The sequence below is a fragment of the Rhinopithecus bieti genome, unplaced genomic scaffold (assembly GCF_001698545.2).
Source record: "Rhinopithecus bieti isolate Rb0 unplaced genomic scaffold, ASM169854v2 scaffold_4600, whole genome shotgun sequence".
Classification (NCBI taxonomy): domain Eukaryota; kingdom Metazoa; phylum Chordata; class Mammalia; order Primates; family Cercopithecidae; genus Rhinopithecus; species Rhinopithecus bieti.
Window position 1 is genome coordinate 2055959 of NW_016804545.1, and position 24167 is coordinate 2080125.

At 38.5% G+C, this 24167-nt stretch overlaps 1 protein-coding gene across 1 annotated transcript in view; it reads right to left on the reverse strand.

The window, feature by feature from the left end:
* RBMS1 (RNA binding motif single stranded interacting protein 1) overlaps positions 1 to 24167 on the reverse strand; it is a 219945-nt gene that overhangs the window by 27771 nt on the left and 168007 nt on the right. The window contains exons 3-5 of the mRNA XM_017869142.1: positions 16258 to 16316; positions 11300 to 11391; positions 2336 to 2493 (exon numbers count right to left, since the gene is read on the reverse strand). Coding sequence (XP_017724631.1) covers positions 2336 to 2493; positions 11300 to 11391; positions 16258 to 16316 — 309 coding nt within the window. The remainder of the gene's footprint in view (positions 1 to 2335; positions 2494 to 11299; positions 11392 to 16257; positions 16317 to 24167) is intronic.

Here is a 24167-nt window from a genome sequence, read left to right on the forward strand (position 1 = left end):
GTGTTTAAGATCAAGTACATCAAATGTATAATTTTATTCTAATTGTTGTAAAATTGAAAAATCAATACACAATAGCTTTGTTAGCCATAATACTGAATTGAAGAAATAACAGTTTAAAATACTAGGGTATTTTCTACTTGCTAAAATACTAGTCATTTTTAAATTGTCTTTGCTTTTACAAATTCACAAAGTGACAGACTAAAAAGTCATGATAACAGCCAGTATCAGTGAGAGGGTGCGCCTTATGTGCTTCTTACATTTGCTTCAGGTTTAAAATTAAATTTAGTGAAGTCAACTATATACCTTGTCGCCTTGGCTTTGGAGGAGTAAAGGTTGGAGGCTAACTTTACAACTTATTCTATACCTACAGGTGGATGAAAGTATCTGAGAAACATTGCTGGGAACTTAAATTACTTCAAATTATTTTTCTTTAATGGAATAAACACTGAATAATCTACTAAAACCACTCTATACACCTGGACTACTCAGAGTTACACCTTAGTTTTAACAAGCAGTGATAGTTTCAAAAAACAATGTAATTTAATTGATTTCTGTCTTTGGATACAGAAATGATACAACTTGATCTGTTTTCAGAACACCCACAGAAGTGACAAAAAGATGCTAAGCTATTCAGTGACTCACTTGCGTCATTTCAGCCAGTGCAGCATACACTGGAGATGCTGGCCTTGGTGACTTACTACTAGTAGGATATTTTAGTTTTATGATAAAATTATCTGGCCTGACAGAAAGAGCAATGAACTAAAAATCCAGATGAACCAAATTCCAGCCCCTGCTTCATTATTTGGCAGTTAGGTAACAATGGAAAAGTTCCCTTTTTGGTCTCAATTTTCTAATATATACAACAACATGTAATAATAATGCTTTGTTGTTGACATATCACAGGTCTGAGGTAAGATGTGACTGTCATTTGTGTATAAAAGTAAACTCTCAGAAATTCTTCCTATAAAATCAAAGTCAATACTTTAAAATATGTACACATTATTTGTTATTGCACGGTATTAATAAATTTCTAATTAATGCATCATATAAAATCAGCTTTGGATTAGAATTTTGATAAAATCAAAGAGCTTTCTATTTAGTATTTTCCATCAGAAACCAAAATAACCACTACTCTGAAGTGTGTTTTTTTTTTTTCCTGGGGAGAAAAGATAAAAATTAGATGGAAGGAGTAGAGGGCACTTTAGTTATAACTAGACTTTTTTTTTTGGGAGAGGGAGAGGTCTGTCACCCAGGCTGGAGAGCAGTGGCATGATCATGGCTCACTGTATCCTCCAACTTCTGGGCTCAAGCAATCCTTCTGCCTCAGCTTCCCATGCAGCTGGGATTATAGGCATGTGCCACCATGCCTGGCTAATTTTTAAACTTTTTGTGGAGAAAGGGTCTCGCTCTGTTGCCCAGGCTGGTCTCAAACTCTTGGGCTCAAGCAATCCTTCCGCCTTGGCCTCCCCAAGTGCTGGGTTTATAGGTGTGAGCCACTGCGTGCAGCCCCTATAAGATTTTCTTTCTTTCTTTTTTTTTTTTTAAGACTAAGTCTCGCTCTGTTGCCCAGGCTGGAGTGCAGTGGCGTGATCTCGGCTCACTGCAATCTCCATCCCCCAGGTTCAAGCGATTCTAATGTCTCAGGTTCCCAAGTAGCTGGGATTACAGGCGCCTGCCACCATGCCCAGTTAATTTTTGTATTTTTAGTAGAGACAGGGTTTCACCACGTTGGCCGGGTTGGTTTCGAACTCTGCCCGCCTGGCCTCCCAAAGTGCTGGGATTACAGGCATGAGCCACTATGCTTGGCCTCGATTTATTTCTTTAAAAAAAAAAAAAAATCTGAAACAGAAATTATAAAATGTTAGTATTTGTCATATCTGTGTGGTGGTTACACAGGTATCATGTCCTTGTCTTACTTTTCTGAATGTTTTACATATTTCATTTTAAAACCTAACCCATTGACTTTACTGATGAATCAAATTTCCATCGAATAAGAAAACATGATTTATCTATTGAATTCAGGAGACTGACTGTTATTTTTAAAAAGTTAGAAGTATCCTGATCTAAGGACACACACCCATTCAGAACTTTTGCTCATGTGATAGTTCCTTTCCATGAGGACCCAAATATTTAGTGTGCTCAGCTTCATGAATTCTAATGAACTTGCAAAAGATCTGGAAAAATGCAGTCTGGTATTTACACATAATTTAAGTTTAAGGTGCAACTGCTCCCACAACCCCAGCTGAAACTCTCTCTTCTTGGTCATTTTTAGTTTTCCAAGGTAATGAGAAAAAGCTATTGTTTTGACACAACAAAGACAGGGCACAAGGCTTACCTAGCAAAGCCAACACCACGGCTTGTACCACTGGAATCACGTAGTATCCTTGTAGAAATAACTTGTCCAAATGGTTTGAGCATATTTTCTAGTTCTTGCTCATCCATGGAGAGTGGCAAATTAGAAATGTACAGGTTGGTAGGATCTTGTTCCTGTTGCTAAAACAGAACAGAGTGTTGTCCATTAATTTCCAACAGAAGGTGAGATATTTATGTTAACACACCTATTTTTATTAGCTACTTTCTTTGCTCAAGTCCTTTTAAAGTACTCAGAACCTCAGAACACCAAAGTCACCTTGGATGCTTGAAAACAGTGTCTGAAGCTTGGACAATCTGTGCAGACCAGACATGATCCCACCAAGCCCTTCTTGGCAGATCTGGAAATGGCACTAGTGAGTTGGAGAGAATGCCCTCATGGAACCACAACTCTCATTTGTTTACAGTGTTTCTAAAAATAACCGACCTCTCCTCCACTGTTATTTTTAGGAGTCCATTTCAGGCACACTATTGCGCAGGAAACTATTACTGCTAATAATTCAATTTAGAGATACATGAAGGATTCTGGACCAAGTCATCTATAGTCCAATAGGGATCTGCCCAAATTCCCATCCTCTGCTCCATAGCAAAGTTCATACTACTTTTGAGTCATGATCAGCAATAGTAAAAACAGCTAATTTAACAAAAACAAGAAATCACAAGGCCATATAAAATAGTTAATTCTGGGTAGGGCAAATTTTAGACTCTTGGAAAAGCTTAACTCAAGAGTAGATGGGGGAGGAAATACTTTGTTCAGAGGACATGGCATTGACTTGGGACCTGAAGATCAAGCAGAAGTCAAGAGGCTTGCAAAAGGCTATCTAAGGGGTTTGATTTTACTTTGTCAGTCACTACTACTTCAACTTTCCTACTTAAGCAGTGCTGAAAGCAAGGAGAATAATTATGTATCTATAGGCAAAAGGCAAGGTAGCCTTGCCAGAGCTGCAAAATGTTCTTGAAGTCATGTGTTTTATCTTTAAAAAAAAAGTCATGTAAATTTTGCAATCTGCTTCCTATCTAAGTTTATTTTAATGGAGAAACAATGTTTTTGACCTAATACCAGTAAGTAACACTGACACTCCAGGAAGATAAGCCATGCTTATCTTGTGATATCATGCACATGAGTTGCATAATGACATTTCAGTTAATGGCGGATGGCATATATGATGGTGGTCCTGTAACAGAGATGAAAACTTCCTATCACCTGGTGATGTCTTGATGATCCTGACCCTGTGTAGCCCTGGCTAATGTGTGTGTTAGTGTCTTAGTTTTTTATAAAAATTTAGAAGGTCATAAATAATAAATTTTAAAATAGAAAAATGCTTATAGAATAAAGGTATAAAGAAAATACTTTTGTACAGCTGCACAATGTATATGTTTTAAGCTAAATATTACAAAAGTCAAAAAGTTAAATTTAAAGGTTTATAAAGTAAAAAAGCTACAATAAGCTAATTCATGAATGAAGAAAAAAAATTTTTCTTTTTTTGAGATGGAGTCTCGCTCTATGCCAGGCTGGAGTGCAGCGGCATGATCTCAGCTCACTACAACCTCCACCTCCTGGATTCAAGCGATTCTCCTGCCTCAGCCTCCCAAGTAGCTGGGACTACAGGTGTGTGCCACCATGCCCAGCTAATTTTGTATTTTAGTAGAGATGGAGTTTCACCATGTTGGCTAGGATGGTCTCGATCTCTTGACCTTGTGATCGATCCACCCACCTTGGCCTCCAAAAGTGCTGGGATTAAAGGTGTGAGCCACCGCGCCTTGCCAGAAATTTTAAAAAATAAATTAAATGTAGTCTAAGTGTACAGTGTTTATAAAGTCTATAGCAGTGTAAGGTCTTAGGCCTTCCCATTCACTCACCACACACTCACTGACTCACCCACAGCTACTTCCAGTCCTCTAAGCTCCAGTCATGATAAGTGCCCTATGAGGGTGCACCATTTTTATCTTTTGTACCATATTTTTACTGTACCTTTTCTATAGATACAGAAATACTTATCATTGTATTGTAACTGCTGACAGTTCACACCATTCTCCTGCCTCAGCCTTCCGAGTAGCTGGGACTACAGGCACCCGTCACCACGCCTGGCTAATTTTTCGTATTTTTAGTAGAGATGGGGTTTCACCATGTTAGCCATGATGGTCTCGATCTCCTGACCTCGTGATCCGCCCACCTTGGCCTCCCAAAGTGCTGGGATTACAGGCGTGAGCCACTGCACCCAGCCATGCTTTAAAGTCTTGATTCAACTTGAAAGTTTACTGATGAGGAAATAATATTAAAAAATGCTATAAATCAGAATCCCAGAAAGAACTGGGCTCTTAAACCACTCTTTGATATAATGAAATAGAGTAGACTAATGCAGGAAAGTATTTCCTATGATGTTAATGCACTTGTTTTCAATAGCAACGACCCTGTCAGTTAGAAACCTAATTTCATTTGGGATGACCTTTAGTGCTAATGTTATTTATGTTTCTTTTCAAATGGTCAACATGTCCTGCAAACATTGCCCACAAAGTTGCAGTAATTAAAAAAAAAAAAACACAAAGAACGGGTGATCAGAAAAGGGCGGGTGGGAGGTGGGGGAAGAACACTCCAAAGGGCTGGACAGCCCATGCCACAAATAACAAAGTGTGCCAATGAATTCTTTTTTTCCTAATCCCTTCTATTTCATGGGTGTTTTTTCTTTTAAATTTTACTTTCTTTTTAGTTGTTGTCCATGCATTCTTATAACCACACATTCACTGTGAACAGGATATACAATACATGCAATAACTGGTGGTGGTTCTTGAAATGAGGATCGTTTAGTATCTTTAAAATCAGTGAAAACCATAACTGGCTTATTATTTACAATGCTATGTCTAAAAAAAATACTTATTCTTTCAATTATAGGTGACCAAACATAAAAATGGGGTCAATGGGCCTCCTTTGTCCCTAGGCATGGAAGGGGTTCACGGGTTTCCATAAAAAGCAGAAAACTAGATCCCACACTGGCTGTCAGAGGGATAAACAGCTACTAACGTTCACATGAGTAGAAAAGCCAGGCTTGGAAGTCCTGCACAGCATAAAGCACTCAGTCATCATCCGAAAGAAATGAACAAAAACCTCCCCGTGAGTGTGGAATGGTTCCTAAAACGCAAGAACGGGGACTTGGCAGTAAGAGCAGACATCTGTTTTCTCTTTTACGGAATAGGTTCAACAACCAGCAGATAGCCGGTCACTGGCATGTGACTGCAAACTGCTCAGAGCATGGTTGAAGCTCTGGATGGAGAGGGGGAATTACATTCCTGCTCGTGTGACTGCCTATTTATTGAAAAAAATGTGTAAACTTCCCAATAGCCAAACAGCACATGAGGATTTGCTGACCCCCATCAGGCAATGAAGAAATGGAAGGCCTACAGAAGCCACTTTGTTAATAGATATAAACAATGTCCATTCCCCTTTTCTGTCTTTGTAGCTCATTATCTGTGTTTCTTTTCCTTTTATAGAATCTGAGTCTTTTATTTGAAAGATGTAAACATTTGTAACATTTGCCTAGTTTAACATAAACAGGTTTTCCAAAAGGCCCAAAGCCATTAGGTTAAGTTTCATCAGTGTACTTGAGGGATATAATTTTTAACTGTCCCTTTCTTAATTCTCAGTATCTGCCCAAGCTTGGAAAAAAGTTATTTTCTTAATTAATTTATTTGATCATCAACAAAACAAACACTAAAAACCTACCATATGGCAGGTACCAGGCAAAGCACTGAAAATTAAAACACAAATAAAAACCAATCACTGGTCTCTAATGCCCTCATTTTGCAGTTTTGCAGCAATTTAGTTTTGAATATTTGTGGGGTTCTTTTTCAACTTAGGTAGCCAGTATGTCAAACAATATTATATTTCTGCCCCTATCCTCTAAGTGATTGCCCTTAATTTTTTTCTGATTATATAAGGATGAAAGACTTTTAATATATAGCAATATGAGTTTTCAACACATTATAGTATCCTGATTAGTTCACTAGAGGAGAGTGGAAAGTGATGGGTCCCCTCCCTATCACGCAAGCACAGGGGCTGGACTTAAACTTCTTTTAAATATCACTTCCCCTCTGGGTGTGGTGGCTCATGCTTATAATCCTAGCACTTTGGGAGGCCTAGGCAGGTAGACTGCTTGAGTTCATCAGTGCGAGACCAGACTGGGCAACATGGCAAAACCTGGTCTCTGCAAAAAAATACAAAAATTAGCCAGGTGTGGTAGTGCATGCCTGTTGTCCCAGCTACTCAGGAAGCTGAGGGTGGGAAGATCGCTTGAACCCAGGAAGCGGAGGTTGCAGTGAGCTGAGATCGCCCCACTGCACTCCAGTCTGGGTGAAGAGCCAGATCTTGTCTCAAAAAACAAAACAAAACAAAACAAAAATCATCTCCGTGAAAGATGTGTGTCAGGTGCTCCTTTATCCAGACAGCATAAAGGGGCTAAGTCAAGTCTAGATACTCAAACTCATGGTTCTACGGCATAGAACGATAAATGCACTGATATTTAAAATACCTCTTGTAACTTTAATGATATCATAAAAAAGAAATCAGGTCTAGGAATCTCAAGTCATTCTACAGGGACCTAAAGAAATTCACAATATGCAGAATGTTGGCAGCTGGCCAGCACCTCTGAACCTGAGTACTGGTCCTCGCCACAGATGATGGAGGAAGAGGTCCTTTTCCTTAGCCAATTTATAGTATCAAGCTTTCTAAAGAGGTCTTTGAACAGTGCTCATTTTCAACCTGGGGGAAAGCTAGTATTTGAAGAGCGCTGTAGACATGACATATAGTGCCAGTCTACACCCAGTCCAGTTTTGAATAAAAGCATTGTAAAGGCTTCTTCAAAACAGTGTATAGTTAATATTCTATGCTGCTTAATATTACAGGCATTGGAAATGATGCCTAGGTAAGTGTTCAGTGGTCACTCCAACTGAAGCCTCTATATTCTTAACAGATTGCTAAAATAGAACTCTTCCTAATTCTGTTTGAGGGGAGACCACAAAACAATGGGTGTTGGGCACTCCCACATTCCAGAGTGAGAAACCAGACCACCTAAAGACAGCCTGAAAGGAGCTGCTGAGAACTGGTTTGGGACACTTAACTGACCACCCACCTCCTGTCTGTGTCTAAAAGACTGGAGAGACTGAGAGTGAGCATTAATTATGGGGAGAGAAACGCTGAAGCGTTCCCAGTCTCACCCTGTGAATTGCTTTCCTCTCACCATCAGTCAAGCAAGAGGGGCGACCACTCAGGGAGATTGATCTGTGTCTTAGGAACCTGAGTGGATACAACAGATAGATGTCCCACTTAGAAATCTAAGGAATCTTCAAGGAGAAAGGATGAAAGGCTGACAAGTGTGGCCGGGAGGTAACTCTGTCCAAAGGATGACTGGCAAAGGTAGATCAGATGTGGGCCACACAGGTAGAGTTGGCCCAGGGTTGTTAGATCCTCCCAAGGCTGCTTCGAGGGGCAAGAAATCCCAGCAGAAAGGGGTTGAAGATAGACCATTAGATTATCAGGAGCTGACCATGTCAACCTGAGGACATGTATTCTTTCACTTCAAGGAGCTATAGGAGAAAGATCAATTTAGCGGAGGTAGGGATGGAGTTGGTTAAAGATCTCAGAAAACCAAAGCATTCCATGAGAGAAAGCATCAGCATGCTGCCTGGCTACAGAAATCAACATCAGATCACCTCATTGTCAGGTCATCCTTTTCCAGCACACCAACCCTGGAGGGGTTAAACAAAGCCACGGCTAGTAAGCTGAAGGAAGAGTGAGAAAAACACAAGCTCTGGAAATAGGAAAGAAATTCATAATTTGCTCATCTTACTATAAGCTTGCTACTTGCAGCAGACCTAATCCAGGGAAGGAAGAAGCTTCAGCTGAAGATTCACTACATGACACTCAAAATTTTTGTCAAATAAACAGTATTGGAGTATTAAATTATAGGCATCACACACTTAACATCACAATCTGTTCCTGAAAATCAGAAATTGAGCATCAAAATGTTAACCGAGAGCCTATTTCAGATTATGTTAAATAGGAAAAAATTATAATGTATTACACATCAGTCATAACCCTCAACCAAATTTTCTAAAATGTTAACTATTTTATTTTCCTATTTTTTTATAGTTCCCAAAAATGTAACCAAATACATTCATCATTACATCTGTCTCTGTGCATGTGTGCACACATATAACAAATGGTTCTGCTGGGATGGAAACACTGCTTCCTGATCACCAAATAATCAATATGGTTGTCAGCCAACAATTGCTTTTTAGGCTGTGATGTCTCTCTCAGCACCAACAATATCCAAGACACACATCCCTTATGTTGACTCTCAGGAGTTTTAAAAACATCTACATGTGAGTCTGACATTCTATAAACTGTATTTGCTATGTAACTTGAGACTCTGACTGAAAATATACTGAAACATATGTATGCTTCATGGAGTTTGGCTATGAAAAACTGAGGCATTCTACCAAAAAAATATCAACCAGAAACATCTGAAATGAAAGAAGCTAGGGGAACTTCTTGAAATGATGACAGTGGCTACAGAAGTCATGAGAGTTGCCCTGGATTTTATCCAAAAGCAAGGAGCTTCAATGAGTGCATTATTTAATAGAATGGACAGTGGGGAAAAGAAGAAAGTTGTTTTCCGAGTGTGCCCTAAAAGTCCTGCTTATACAATGCTGGGTTACCCATCGTTTACAGAACCAGATTAGAATTCTGCAAATCATTATGCAACATAGGTATCACATAGTCACAATAAACATATTTAAAACCTCTTTATCACTGTCTTTCAATAATGTCACAGAGAATCTCTATATGAGGGACACATAATCTGAAAATCATGATGCTCAATATTTACAGTTTCTGAGGCCAGGTGTGGTGGTTCACACCTGTAATCTCAGCACTTCAAGAGGTTGAGGCGGGTAGATTACTTGAGATCAGGAGTTTGAGACCAGCCTGGCCAACATGGCGAAACCCTCTCTCTACTAAAATTACAAAAATTATCCGGGCGTGGTGGCAAGTGCCTGTAATCCCAGCTAGTCGGGAGGCTGAGGCAGGAGAATTGCTTGAACCCAGAGGGGCAGAGGTTGCAGTGAGCCAAGACTGTGCCACTGCATTCCAGCCTGGGCGACAGAGTGAAAAAACTTCTTACTCTGGAGTTTAAGAAAATCTAAAGTAAGTTCAACTCAATGCAAAGTTTAAAAAATATTAAATGGCAACAGCTACTTAGAAAGGTGATTCCTTTTACTAATTACTGAAATCTTTATGCTGATTCTTTCATTCAAAGTACATCTCTACCCTATAGCTGCATACAGGTTTTTCAACATCCTTAAGGTCCTAGTAGGCAACTTATCCGCTTACCAGAGTCCTTTAACTTCTATGAACCTTCTTATGTGTATGCAAATGCTTCTCAGGGAACAATTACGTGCTACAATTCAGAAGTAGCAGAAGACAGTATAAAATTACTTTCCTCTTTACTTGAAGAAGCCAGAAAATATAAAAGTATTGCTCTTTTAAAAAGAATACTCACAAGATCAAACTGCTGAGTTTCGGGCTTGAAAATATTTTCTGTAGCAACTGAAGAACTCAGGTTTTAAAAAATTTACATAATTACACAGATGTCTTAATAACTGCACTGTAGGTAGTAGGTATTAGGATGTAATGCAAACTTACATTTGGGTAATAAAGACTGGGACATAAATACCAGTTTATTCAGCAGAGATTCCTAAATGTGTGTGGTACATAACGGAATGTGTATTATGGAATGTAAGCTCTTAAGAGAAGCATGCCATTCCAAGTGTGACTCTCCTAGTTGGGCCTTAGCTCTTCTTAACAAAATTGAAAGTCGGGTTGGGGGTAGATGCACTAGACAGTCAGTCTAAGGTCCCTCCAGCTTTAGAATTATGACTGCACCTGAACTAGGGATTTAGATCATGTAAGGCCAACTTTTTCAAGGCCATCAAGTCTATCTAAGGCATCATTACTTTTGGAAGAGGGTCTGAGCATCTTAAACTAACTTTCGGGATGAAACTAATGCAAGGAGAAAGACACAACGACTGGCTGATCAATTCCATTTACATCCAGAAACTGTGATATTCTAAGTCAAAACTGTAGCAGTAAACTACCATAAGATGAAAGTTTTCAAGAAAAATGTACCTTATAATTAACATCCATGTGTACTGTGCTAAAATACATATAAAGCATGAAACATGGTCTCCCATTTTACTATCCCCTAACATTCAGGCATATTACTCACCTGAAGAAATTTTCAACAATATTGCTCATCTAAAATACACTAAAAGTTCATCAGAAATAAGTCTTGAATAAAGTCATTATAGAACTACTAAAAAGTAGATTTATATCCCATCAATAATCAACACCTAAAATATTTTACTACTGTACAATAGAAATAGCATCTGAAGCTTACATTCGCATTAAAACTACTTGTTTTAATATTTGTATAATGTATGTGCCAGTTATACATATTTCTGAAATAGAATATGCTATACACAATTATCTTTTGAAACATGTCTAGAAGAGTATTCATTCCTTGGGCACTGACATTTAAATTTTTTTTTTTTTAAACAGTACAGATCTTAAAGACTCACAAACACCTGATTACCTGAGAAAATATGCTGCTATTTCTTCAATTTACTTATGGGGTTACATAATTTACTATGTAAATTTTATATATTTATAAATCCTCCTTCACAGATTAAGTTACGAGGAACAGTCCTCTGCACAAGAGTGACTGTGGAGGCTGCGGAGGCACAGGACAAGTGTCTAGAAGGTGCTGTGCTGAGTGGGATGAAGGGGAGATTGCAGATGCGGATAGAAAAAGCAGACCTGTCAGGCTTCACAACCAAAGCTGTGGAACAGAGAAGCGATTGCCGGCTCTCAACTCACCTTTGCCATTTGAGCTTGAACCCCACTGGCCTTCAGGGCAGACACAGCTTTTTGAGCTGCTGCAGGGCTGTCAAAGTCGACAAAACCGTAACCTGAAATGCAAAAACACATTTAGTATTTAAGCCATTATTCTGTGGTTAGGTAAAAGGTAAAAGAACAGCTCTACTTTGTTTCTGGTGCAGGCAAGAGAGATGAAAATGTCCTGAGGGAGCTAAGGCATTAATAGCTGCAGGCCAGCGGCCTCCTGGGCCCTTCTTCCCTGTCACCAGCCAGACAAGCGTCCCTTCAGAGGGAGCTGGGGAGTAAAGAACCAGTGTTTCCCTATTCAAGCTCTGACGTGTCTTGTATTTACTCGAAACAAACAAAAAGACATTTAAGTTGCCAAACAAGGTTAAAAAAAAGAAATTAAAAAAAAGGAAGAATAAAAGTCAACTTCAGAGAAATAGCATTTTAATGATTCAGTAAGAAAGATGGAGCCATCCTACAGAGTTTACAAATGACAGAAACAAAAATTTTGCAGATAAACTTGTATTTTAAAAAATTAGAATAAGTACAACTATTAGACACTCCCAATATAAAATAATCTAAAGTTTAGTACTCAGTTAAAGACATCATACTTATTTTCTTAAAATACAGCTCATCACACCCCTTCCAAATAAAGAAGAGCTGGGGAAAATGCCTCAAGGCACCTAAAATATGTTTTGGCAGTTCATGTTCTAAAGTCTAAAAACAAAACATAACAAAACAAACACATAACCTCCTAAGAGATGCACTAGTTTGAAGTTTCCTTATCCATAGCTTTACAAACATTTTTAATGAGCTGGTCATCTGTCTTCCCAGGCCACAACAAATCAAAAGCAGAAAATTAGGGGAAAAGCGGGGCTGGGGTGATGGCAGGCCTGCTACAGAGTAAGTATATGAATGGCGTCTAATGGCAAAAACTACTAACAAGCAATGAAAGAGAAAAACCTATGCAAAGAATAGGACTTACACAGCATAAGAACTAATAGCCTCATGAATCTCAACAGATCCCATGAGTATCACTGTATCAAAATAGAGAATCACAGACTTTTCACTGTGATAATTATAAGTTATTGAGAAAAAGGTTAAGTTATACTTAGTAGACTAAAGAAACAGGGTACCAGGCAAAATACCAGAGCCTTCCATGGAACTCAAACTAATATTAAATGAGTAAGAACACTTTGAAAAAGAAAAGCATCATTGGAAGGTTGTTTAGAAGAGGAGCCAGCCCTATCATTTACTTACAGAAATATTACTAAGTAGTAGTAATTTAGATAGTATGATACTAGTGACAAAATCAACATCAATACAGTCAAACAGAAAGCTCAGAAACAACCCAAAGTCAGTTTTGCAGTATTAGTACCAAAAATATGGCCTGGTAACGGAGTAAGTTATAATGAGATGGAGCAGACTATCGACTACAGGAATAGATGTTTCAGGAGAGATGAATGTTAAAACTGAAACAAGAAGCAGCTTCCTTATATTACTTGGAATTGGGCTGAAATAATTTGATTTAGACAACAGAGAAACAGCCAGGCTGGAGAGCAAAATGAAGAGGTTGATCTAGGTAAAACAAAGAATGCTACTTAAGTGCCAGGTTAGAAATAAGGTTAAACATATCTTGGATGTTTTTTAGACATCTGTTGTCCATGCTAACATGCAACAACACTCTGTGGATACACACACAGGCATGTACATGCACATACTCTCTCTCTCTCATACAGTTTCAGTGGGTCATAAATGAGCACCCAGCTACAATGAAATGATACAGCTTTTACTGATGGATATTTAAGTTTTTTCCTTCAGTTTTGCTATTGTCAACAAATTACAATAAACAGAATATCTCAATTTTGATGTTATTGTATTTGAAGTTACTACCAACTCAGGTACTATTTGTATTCTGTGATCTGTTATTTTCTTATAGAGAAATCCACAATGCTTGTATTTTAGTTAACTGTCAACATCCTTTTCTGGCCTTTCCCAATGCCTACCACACTATGGCTTTTATAACCATTTGCTGAAGACAAACATAATAGTTAAGTATGCAACCTTGTGCTCTTTCATTTCTCTATCTGTATTACTTTCAAATAAATAGAAGATAATATAAAATTTCAGTTATACAGGCTCTACGGATTTGATTATAATAGGTGTAAAGACGTTTTTGAAGGCAGCGTTCACTGAATAACATGGCATCCTCTCACTGAGGCTTCCCAGGAGAATTCCTCTCAGGTTTCAGGACCAGGAATAGTTATGTTATTCCTGCTCCCTGGATTTTCCTCTCACATTGTGATGACTGAATCATGGGGAGAGCTATGTTTTCTATTTTTGCCGTGGCCACTAGGAAACACAGGGACATTTGGTAATAACTTAAAGCTGCCTGCTTTTACCCTTAGTTTTCCTGTTAGTCTAATTCATCCTGAAACTATTTTTGCTCATGTGTGTAAGTGTTCTGGTCTTACATGCACTTCTGTAAGTATAAATAATCAATCAATTTCATAACCAATCTTTTGTGAGCTTTTTTTTTTTGTGTCCTGAAATGCCACATTTACCAGTATTGGAGGGCCTATAAATGCCTTTTGTTGGCTAAACTTTGAGAGAAACTGAAATATAAAATAGCAACTGAATTGTGAATTTTAAAATTTAATAACTTAGGTACATGTTATTCTAATACTTCCTTCAGCTTAATTATCTTGAAAATACATGTTCCAAACATATGTTTTGTGGCAAAAAGTATTCTGTAACCCTCTAAGATCTCTCATTCCCATATATAAAGTCCTTTGATCTGTTTAATCTTAAAAAATTAGTATATAACACAAGTAGCTTTCATTTACATTAATATTCTATAATCTTTTATGCATTTATTTTATATTCATTTATCAATCATCTATATGCCTATCTATCTACCTATCACGTCATCTTGGGTAACATGTTATCTAACTTTATTATGAGCTAAGTTAAGTGTTATTTCTTCTCATTTGTCCTGAAATTACTTTTTTCTTGCTTCTAGGATTTTATAAACCCACTCTTACTTACCCTCTCCACTCACGCACTCACCCACCGTCTCAACCCACCAGATATCTGTTGACACCTATTGCTGGGAGGCTTGTGTGAAGCAGAGAGCCCTGGAAGGTTTCTATTACTGCCCACACACCCAAAAGCAGTGTCTCCCAAGACCCACTTTAAAGGAAGGTCTCTACGAGACTTCTTGTATCTAAAATCAGTTCTGAATTAGTCCTACCCTTAGTCAGAAGTCCATAAATCTCTCTACTATGGACCCTTACCAACTGTTAAGGGTTTGTATTATGACATGTTAGATTTAGCATTAGTTTATTTTTACCCATACTTTTTCTAGATCATGTAGAGCAATTTGAAAAGGCTTCTATGGAATAGGTTGCTTTTGGAGCAGAGTGTAAAATAGTGTGGTTTTCAGTTCAGGGATGTGGTGAAGAATTCAACCTCTGGGTCCTTTCTTTTACTTAATTAGGGCAGCTCTGCTTTTTAACACACTGAGCCGACATGTAAACTTTCTTTTGGGGTGGGGAAGAAAAATAGATGAGGTAGGGTATGGATGAAACCACTCGTCTACTCTGATTTCTCTCTAGTTTCAAAGTGATGTTGGTGATCAGCTTCCTATTTTATGCCTGCAAGAGTCTGTTTTCTTTATAAAACCAAAAGAGTTCTTTCTGTGTCTCTGCTCTCCCAAATCATTTATAAATGTTAAATAAGACTAATCTTGGAAACTAAGTATATGCATTTCAGTCTACAATTTGACTCTCTCTAGTTTAATTCATTTAAAATATTTACTGGGTACCACTCTACATAAAGCATGCTCTATTCACTGTCCCAAGGCAAAATTGCCTTAATGTGCCATGTTGATTAAACATGGGCTTAGTTATTTGCTACAATAGCTCCTTTAAATTTAGGCACTTTGAAGAAGAGACAGAAATACAATGAACCACTTCAAGTCTAGATTAAAGGAAATGCTTGGCTTATAAGGAGAGGCCCCTACCATAGGGTTCATTTATGTTCTCTGCCTTTTTCAGATTGTGCTAAGCCACTGCCCCGTCACCACTACTTGAAAAACTGGGGTCTGATTAATGAGGAGATTTGCCTTCTCTGCCTATTCCTGTCAACTTATTTCAATTCATGGGGTCAGTAGTTAGATTCAAAGTCAGCTGACTCTATTCTTCCCTTTTCCTAGAAATCACGTGTCTATTGTTAAGATGCTGGATCATTAAAAGTCAGAACCACAGAGCATCAGTGCTGCTTACTGTAGACGCCTCCTTTTCCAGCACATGGGGCTGGATGAGCTCATCCTAATTACATGGAAAACTGAAGGTCAGTGCATCAACTTAATGCAGCAGCATATTTCAAAGGGGTGCATGACCTCCCCTCCCTATTACAATTTGGTCAGTGAAAATGGTTCTCTCCTCCCCGCTGCCAATATTGTCAACAGGCATTCAGCAGAGAACAATTGGGAGTATTGAAACATGTAATTAATTACTGCTTAAAACTACTCTATCCTAATTAATAGAGCCAATTTGCACAATATGTAATCTTTTCAGTTCTTTAGTACAGTCCAATGGTCTTCAGTAAGCAGCTCTAATCTCCTCAGGCTCAGGAAAGAAAAGCTATTTTCTAACTCTACTCCCCTTTTAAAAGCAAGGGCTAAATGCCAACCAGTATTTTGCATGTTAACTCTACTGGCGTCAAATCTGGAATTCTGGCAAACTGCTAGCTGCTGTTGGGTTTGTAGCCAAAATCCAACCAGGGACAAACGTAAGCAATATGCTGACACCGTGCAAGACAGAAACTGGGTGATATATAAGATCTGGTTTTTAATAAAATGAAGGTGGTTTTGAACCAAAGATCAGGTTTTAAATTCCATCATTTTTCTAAAGCTATCATTTACCAAATAACCAGCCAAGAAAACATACCTTTGCATTTGTTTGTTGTCTTATCCAAAATTGCCTTTGTGGAGACTATTTTCCCATATCTAAAAAAAAAAAAAAAAAAAAAAAAGGAAAAAAAGAAAAGAAAGAAAAAGAAGTTATAAGGAACCCTTATTAATGCCTAAATCCAAAGAACACACGTCCTTTTCAAACATCTGCAAACTTTAAAGTACAAAATGTTCATCACTAAGAGACAGGAAATGAGAATTCTAAACTCAAAACTGAAAAAAAGGGAATGGCTAGGCCTCTCGTTTGAATTGTGGGATTGCAGTTTGAAGTTCATCTCTGAAGAAATCAGGTACTTACCTGACAATCTTAGGACAGAAACATGGGATGTGGACTCTATACAAAATATTTTCTTCTAATAACATCAGTGGTAAAATACAAAGCCAAATGCAAGGCTATAGAATTCTAACAGGAAAGTACTCTCCCAATGACCCACACAGCTTTTATGAAATAGTAATGGGGAAAAGCTGCTTGCATTATTCTATTCATTTTGGTTCCATGGACAGCACTGCAAGGCTCCATATCGCCACAGAAGGGCAGGTGTGAGCGCATGTTTATGTTTAACACGCGTAATGGTGCCAAACAGATCCTTTTTACTGAGGACTTTTATAACTGTTCATAAATACATTTATTTACACCACGTGTAATTCAGTAATAATAATTATACAGTAAACTCACTAACCTGTGTGCATGCATATGTGTCTAAGAAACGGGCAATCAAGAATATAATGAAGAATATAAGAATGAATCAGGGATTAATCATTAATTTCATGAAGTTTCTATGAGAAATACGTTCAGATTCCTTTATGTGCCACAGATGCTGGGGAATATAGGAAAAATTAAGAACGTTAAAATTTAGCATACTGCTACTGAAAATGAAGCGACAGTATAATGTAAATATGAACTGAACCCCATACTCTCTCCATAGTGAACATACCATAAGGAAAAGCACTGTTATCTATGCTTGCCTTCTAAAAACTGAGGGGAAAAAATTTGAAAGATAACTTTTAAAATTGTTTCTTAAAAATCAAAGTAAGGCTGGCTGTGGTGGCTCACACCTGTAATCCCAGCACTTTGGGAGGGCGAGGCGGGTGGATCACTTGTGGCTAGGAGTTCGAGACCAGCCTGGCCAACATGGCAAAATCCTGTCTCTACTAAAAATACAAAAATTAGCTGGGTGTGGTAGTGCATGCCTGTAGTACCAGCTACTTGGGAGGCTGAGACAGGAGAATCGCATGAACCGGGAAGGCAGAGGTTGCAGTGAGCCCAGATCGCACCACTGCACTCCACCCTGGGCGACAGAGCGAAACTCCATCTCAAAAACAAAACAAAACAAATCAAAGTAAGACTCTGGGAAATGCACGTAACTTACTTGATGCATCTGAGTCTCAGGTTTCCTCATTTACAGTCTACTTTCCTAGATATTAACTTCGAAAATTCCACATTTACTCTACTTTAATTTTCTCATGAATGATTTTGAGGACTAAAAAGCATATTACATTTTTTTAGGAAATGGAAGTATTTTGTAGCATTTTAAGCCATTGTGAATATTACAGACTTGTATTTCATGCATTGAAACAAGCTGAAATATATGTAACTAGAAGAAAAAAAAATGGCTTGAGCCACTTCTCTCCTACAGTTAATCTTCCCTATGTTCACTTCGTGTAATCAAATGATTACTAACTAGCATAAAAGTAAAGATAATTTCAGGTTCAAATGACAATTACATCTAAGAGGTATAATGTTGCACAAACACCTTCAATTCCCTGTTGAGATTGTGAGCATTTTAACAATATTAACACAGATCACTAGGCTTACAAAGAAATAATCTATAAAAATCTACAAATGAGAAAAAAATAACTGATTTAAAGACAACCTTTCAGCAACCATCTATCTACCTAGGTTATATGCTTGATATTTACCAGCTCCTATCATTTGGATATTTCACCCACCCAAATCTCATGTTGGAATATGATTCCCAGCTGAGCATGGTGGCTCATGCCTGTAATCCCAGCACTTTGGCAGGCCAAGGCCAGCGGATGGCTTAAGCCCTAGAGTTCGAGACCAGGCTGGGCAACATGGCAAAACCCCGTCTCCACCCTCCCAAAGCACAAAAATTGGTTGGGCATGGTGGTGAGGGGCCTGTAGTCCTTGCTACTTAGGAGGCTGAGGTGGGAGGGTCGCTTTAGCCTGGGAGGCAGAGGTTGCAGTGAGCTGTGATCTCATCACTGTACTCCAGCCTGGGTGACAGAGTGAGACCCTGTCTCAAAACAAACCAAACAAAACTCCCAACGTTGGAGATCAGATCAGGCTTAATGAGAGGTGTCTAGGACGTGAGGGTGGATCCCTCATGAACAGCTTAGTGCCATCCTTGTGGTAGTGAGTTCTTGCTCTATTAGTTTCGGTGCAAAGGGCCTGACACCTCCCTCCTCTGTTTTCTCTTTCTCCATGTGATCTCTGCACACACCTTCTCCCCTTTGCCTTCTGCCAGGAGTGGAAGCTTCCTGAGGCCCTCACAAGGAGCAAGTGCTGGTGTCTTGCGTCTTGTAAAACCTGGAGAACCACGAACCAAATAAACCTTTTCTTTTAATAAATTACCTAGCTTTAAGTATTCCTTTATAGGAACACAAAAAATGGACGAAGATACCAGGACTCTCTTGTGTGCACAAGTCCTTGACAAAAGCACTTCTAGATTGTATCCCTGTTTCATTTTTCCAAAAGCAGCGGGGATGGTAGGTATGACTCCAATTTGGGGTAAAGAGATTGAGAGTCACAGTGATTAAGAGGCTGCTTGAGCTCTCCGAGTTCAGGGCATTTTGTAAACCAAACAGAAGAAAGGCTACTTAGGAGAAGGAAGGTAAAGGGTTGGCTTTCGACATTTCTAGTTCTGCTTTCAACATTTAATGATGGGAAAGACAGGAAAAGGCATGGAGAAAGGGGAATGAGGAAGTAGGCAAAGAGAAAAGGCTCAGTAGTGCTGAATGCAAGCCACACCACACCCTCTCTCAGCCTCTTTGCTACGTCTGGCATGAGTCCGCTATGCCAGTGCACCTCCCTTCTCTGTGGCAGGTACTCCCTGATCTCATTCCATCTTTCACAGTCCTCTTTCAGGGGTTCTTCGCCCATTCAGCTTCCTCTTCTCCTTCCTTAACTGAGTACTTTCATTAAGTTTAATATTTAGTCTTCAACTGTTTCTTCTCTTAGGAAATTCATTCAGTGCCACAGTTTTAATTAATCAATCTCCTGATGCTGCCCAGTTCTTGTGTGTGTATATGTGTTTTTTTTAAATCACCAAAGCTTTGGTTTTTCTCTCTTCCTCTTTCTACTTAAATACCTTAATATTTTATTAGGATTCTTAAACATCTAGTGAAATATTTAAGTAGTGAAATATCAAGCCTACCACTTTCTAAATCTCATCTTTAATAGTACCCCAAACATGGCTTTCCCTGTCTCTCTCCTCATCTCTTTTCATTCACTAGCACTGTCACTCTCCCAATCTCCTACCAAGTTCGGGGTCCTTGTGCCATCACTAACTCAGTAATTCCTGAATCCAGGTGATCGATAACTCTTCTGAGTTTTGCCTTTGATATGTTTCCAACATTCACTTCACTTCATTCAATTCTCCCTTCACTGTTCCTAGACACATGCAAAAAACACATAATAGTTCTCCCTGCATCCAGCCTTTCAACCTTGTCTGTTGCATTAATTTACCTTAAATATCACTTTAAATATCTCTCCATTACCCTGTTCTACCTATGCTTGAACTTGAAGAACCTGTTCAAACGTTATCTTTTCCATGAAACTATCCCTAATCTCTTCAACTATTTGGTTGGCTATTTTCTAAGAAACTAGAAAGGGCATTACATTTTTTGACTTCCTACTTACGTCTTAGGCACTGTGCCAGGTACTTTGCATGTATGCTCCTATTTAATTAACTTCACAACAATCTTATGAGGTAGGTGTTATTATTCCCATTTGTGCATATGAGAAAACAAAAAGCTCATACAAGTTTTGAGCATTACACCTTGCCTGAAATCCCGGAGCTCACAAATGAGTAAATTTTCATGGCAACTTATCAACGAAATGATTGTGAGAAACAATGCCCTCTGAGTATGGAAGTAGAAGAGTAATGGAAGGTTTGTATGGTACTGAAATATTCATTTTCTAAGCACAGGCAATTTTTTACTTGTTTCAAACATAAGAAATAAACATGTGGCTTATGGTTGAAAGAGGGATAACAAGACAGAGGATGCTGAGCAGAAAAAGAATGATTTCTGACATTTATCAGTTTTACTTTCTATTGTGGTTTTCCTTGCAATTTGTGGGCTAAGACTGAAAGACTGCGATTTCACAGAACATCAGAAAACAGATTCCACTCTGTCTGTGGGGCAGCTGCATACTGGCCTTCTGCAAACAAGTGGCACAGTAAGCTGCTTATTTGGATTTACCTAAGGTACTGAAGGGTTTCCCTTTCCTAAAACATTCTTCTTTTGGGCTGTCCACTCAATTATACCACTCCCAGCACAAGAGGCTCCCATTCAAATACAGACCCCAGAACTGGAAGATGCACTGTTGAAATCCATCAGGCCCTAGCTAAGTTAGCTCCTCAGTGGGTGACTTGGATACCTTATCACGTCAATGGAGTATAGAGCCAATAGTTTTTGACGTCATGAGAAAAGCGCCAGGAAAGGTCCAGATCTAGAATATGAGGAGGAGCCTTATATCAAATGGCACCTCAGGGACTGGGATAAGGAGTGGGAGGGTTCACAGCAGTCACCTCTCTCTACTCATTTTACTTGCAGTAAGATTTAAAGTGAGGGGTGAGGGGGAGCTGTTATAGACAGTTAACATTTAGTCTAATTCTGTTGTCAATCACCAATGCCTGTAAGAGTAACAGACATCTGGGTACAAATTCACAAAGCAACCAGATCTTCACCTACCCTTGCTCCTATCTGTAGCTTAATTTTTATTTATTTATTTATTTATTTATTTATTTATTTATTTATTATCATCGGCCAGGCACAGTGGCTCACGCCTGTAATCCCAGCACTTTGGGAGGGTGAGAAGGGCAGATTGCTTGAGCTCAGGAGATGGAGACCAGCCTGGGCAATGTGGCAAAACTCCCTCTTGATAAACAATATACAAATTAGTTGGGCGTGGTGGTGTGTGCCTGTAGTCCCAGGTACTTAGGAAGCTGAGGTTGGGAGGATCACTTGGGCCTGGGAGGCAGAGGTTGCAGTGAGCCTGGATTGTGTAACTGCACTCCAGCCTGGGTGACAGAGTGAGACCCCATGTTTAAAAAAAACTCACTGTTACGGAATAAGGGACATATGACGTACTAGGAGAAACAGGCCTCCTGACTGGTGGAATTCACACTCTAAGGACACCAAGAAAGTGCATGACCGAACAGCAGCATGGTGTAGAATTTTATGAAAATAAATAAATAAATAAATAAAAGAGTGACTATGAAGCTTCTTTGGGTTTTATCTGGCTTCAGAGTAACTGGGTTAGACCACAGCCCCAGCTACCCAGATTACAATATTCTTCGCTAAAAGTAGATAATCCACTCCAGAGCAAGCTCTGACAGTAAAAAGATAAAGAGTAATTAAGAGACATGACTATATAATAATATGAATTTCAAAAGGAGAGGGTAACAGGTAAAAGTTCATGTTCAAACCTCTCGGCCCAAGTGAACCTGGCTAATAAAACCTTTTGCTTAGAATTTACTAAAACTTCCTTAGTTTGCACCAGTTTTACTAATTTCTTTACTTCCATTTAGATCTCCTCTTTCATCTGCTATAATATAAAATTTAGGTGTATCTTAGTTTGCAATTAGTATATAAAGCTTAATTTTCTCCTCTGCCTCCATCACTTAGTTCCTCCTAAATTCTACCTTTTTGGTAATTTATGTTTACAAAAGAAACACAAGCTTATTTTAATTAGAAGACACAGAAAAGTAGGTTGAAAAATTAAAATCACCTGAAGTCCTGGATATGATTATTGGTGCATATCATTATAGACTTTATCCAATGTGCACATACAAATGTAAAAATGTATGTGTGTGTGCGCGTGCATGTGCACACATGCACGCGCACACACACACACACAAATTTTCCTGTGTGCTAGGGAATGTGCAGCTTTTGAAGAGTGCCAGTTACAAGCCAAAGCTCTGGAGAGTGGAGTCCACTCCAATCACCACCAACAGATGGCGATAATGGTTGTTAAGTTATTTTAATATTGGTCATTTCAGTTGTAAATTTATTTAAGGCACACGGGGTCATTTGCAGTGCTTGTGCTAGTTTTAGAATATTTTATGAACATTATTAAACCTGAAAACACAATGGGTGTGTTTAAAACAACAGTAAAAAAAAAAAAAGGGATATATCTTAACAAAAAAGATACTTCAACTTCGAGAAAGCACAGGATATTGCTCATGCATATAGGATGATAGCTTTCATAATAATGGCTCCTGAAGGACAAACAGGGATTTACACATCCCGTAAAAGATACTGTGCCTATGTAAATGACCATAATCAGCAAGTAGGAGGGACAGGGGATTGAAATGAGAAAAAGAAGAGAAAAACAAAACATCAACATGGGAAAACGTATGACCTCATGAGTTAATTCGGGGGAATAATAAAAGTAATTACTTACAGGTATACAGCTCCTACCCTATGCCAGGCACTATTCTAAGTTATATATATATATATATAAATTCTAAGTTATAGATAGATATATAACTTATATAATTATTTTAATCTTCATAACAATCTTTTGGGGAGGTGGAGTATTACTCCTACTTTGTAGATGTGAAACTCAGGAGCAGAGTGAGTAAGGGATGTATTCAAGGTTACACAACTAAGTAGCAAAGATGGGAGGCAGAACGTTTGCTTTGTAGTTTAAAGGCCAAGCATGTTGACAGCTGTAGAAACTTGGGTCACCAACCATAGATTGTTCCACAGATTGAAAGTAATTCCCAGTTTGACTCTGCATAGCTCCAAAAGAGTAAGAGGATGAGGGTGGACTCTGTAATTGCTAAGGTCCTTAAGACAGATGGTGACGACATTCAGGAAGAAATTACCTGCCTAAAGACCTTCTGGATACATGACATTGGTCTATCTTGGAATAACATGCCCAATAGAGTATATACCTCAGTGAGGGGTCAGCAGGACTGGCTTTAAAGCTTAAAAGGAATAACTAATGTATCTATTAGAGGGAAGTGAATTTGAGGACTACAAGCCAAACCCCCTCTTGTTATTTTGGAGTTGCCGGGAAAAAAAAGTACAATACATGCCCTCACACATATACACACAGATGAATGCAGTTTTCTAACTCACTTTTTTGGCTGCTTTGTTTTTTCAATGGCCTCCCAGACAAAGGGGATTTCCTAAAACTTGCTTTAGCTCTTTTAACAGTGGTTGGATAGGGGAAGGAACACAAAGTATATATTACATCTGTTTAGCAAATAAAGTTTTTTGGAGAATGAGGCCTAAAAATAGTAGAAAGAGTCATTACCCATGTTATTCTGAATTCTCCCTACCTGGAATAATTCAGCTGGTTTTATTTCCTTTATTTACTTGGTATGTAAAGTGGTATTTGGAGATGAGATAGAAGATGTAAAAATTTATTAGGCAATCAAAATCAAATAAATTTTATAAGACATTTACCTCTTTTGCTCTGAAGATTTTCAATGTTTCTACTTCCAAGACACAAAAATTAAGGGTATAGAAAGATATTCCCCATTTCATTTGGTTGTTCTGGCCTAACTCTTACATTAGATAACTGCCCCTTCCACTTGTGTTATATGGCTGAGTGTACCTTTGTGAATAAAAGATTCCTGGTGTATATAGAACAGGAAGCTACATCTTATGCAGCTGGAATTGAAGCCA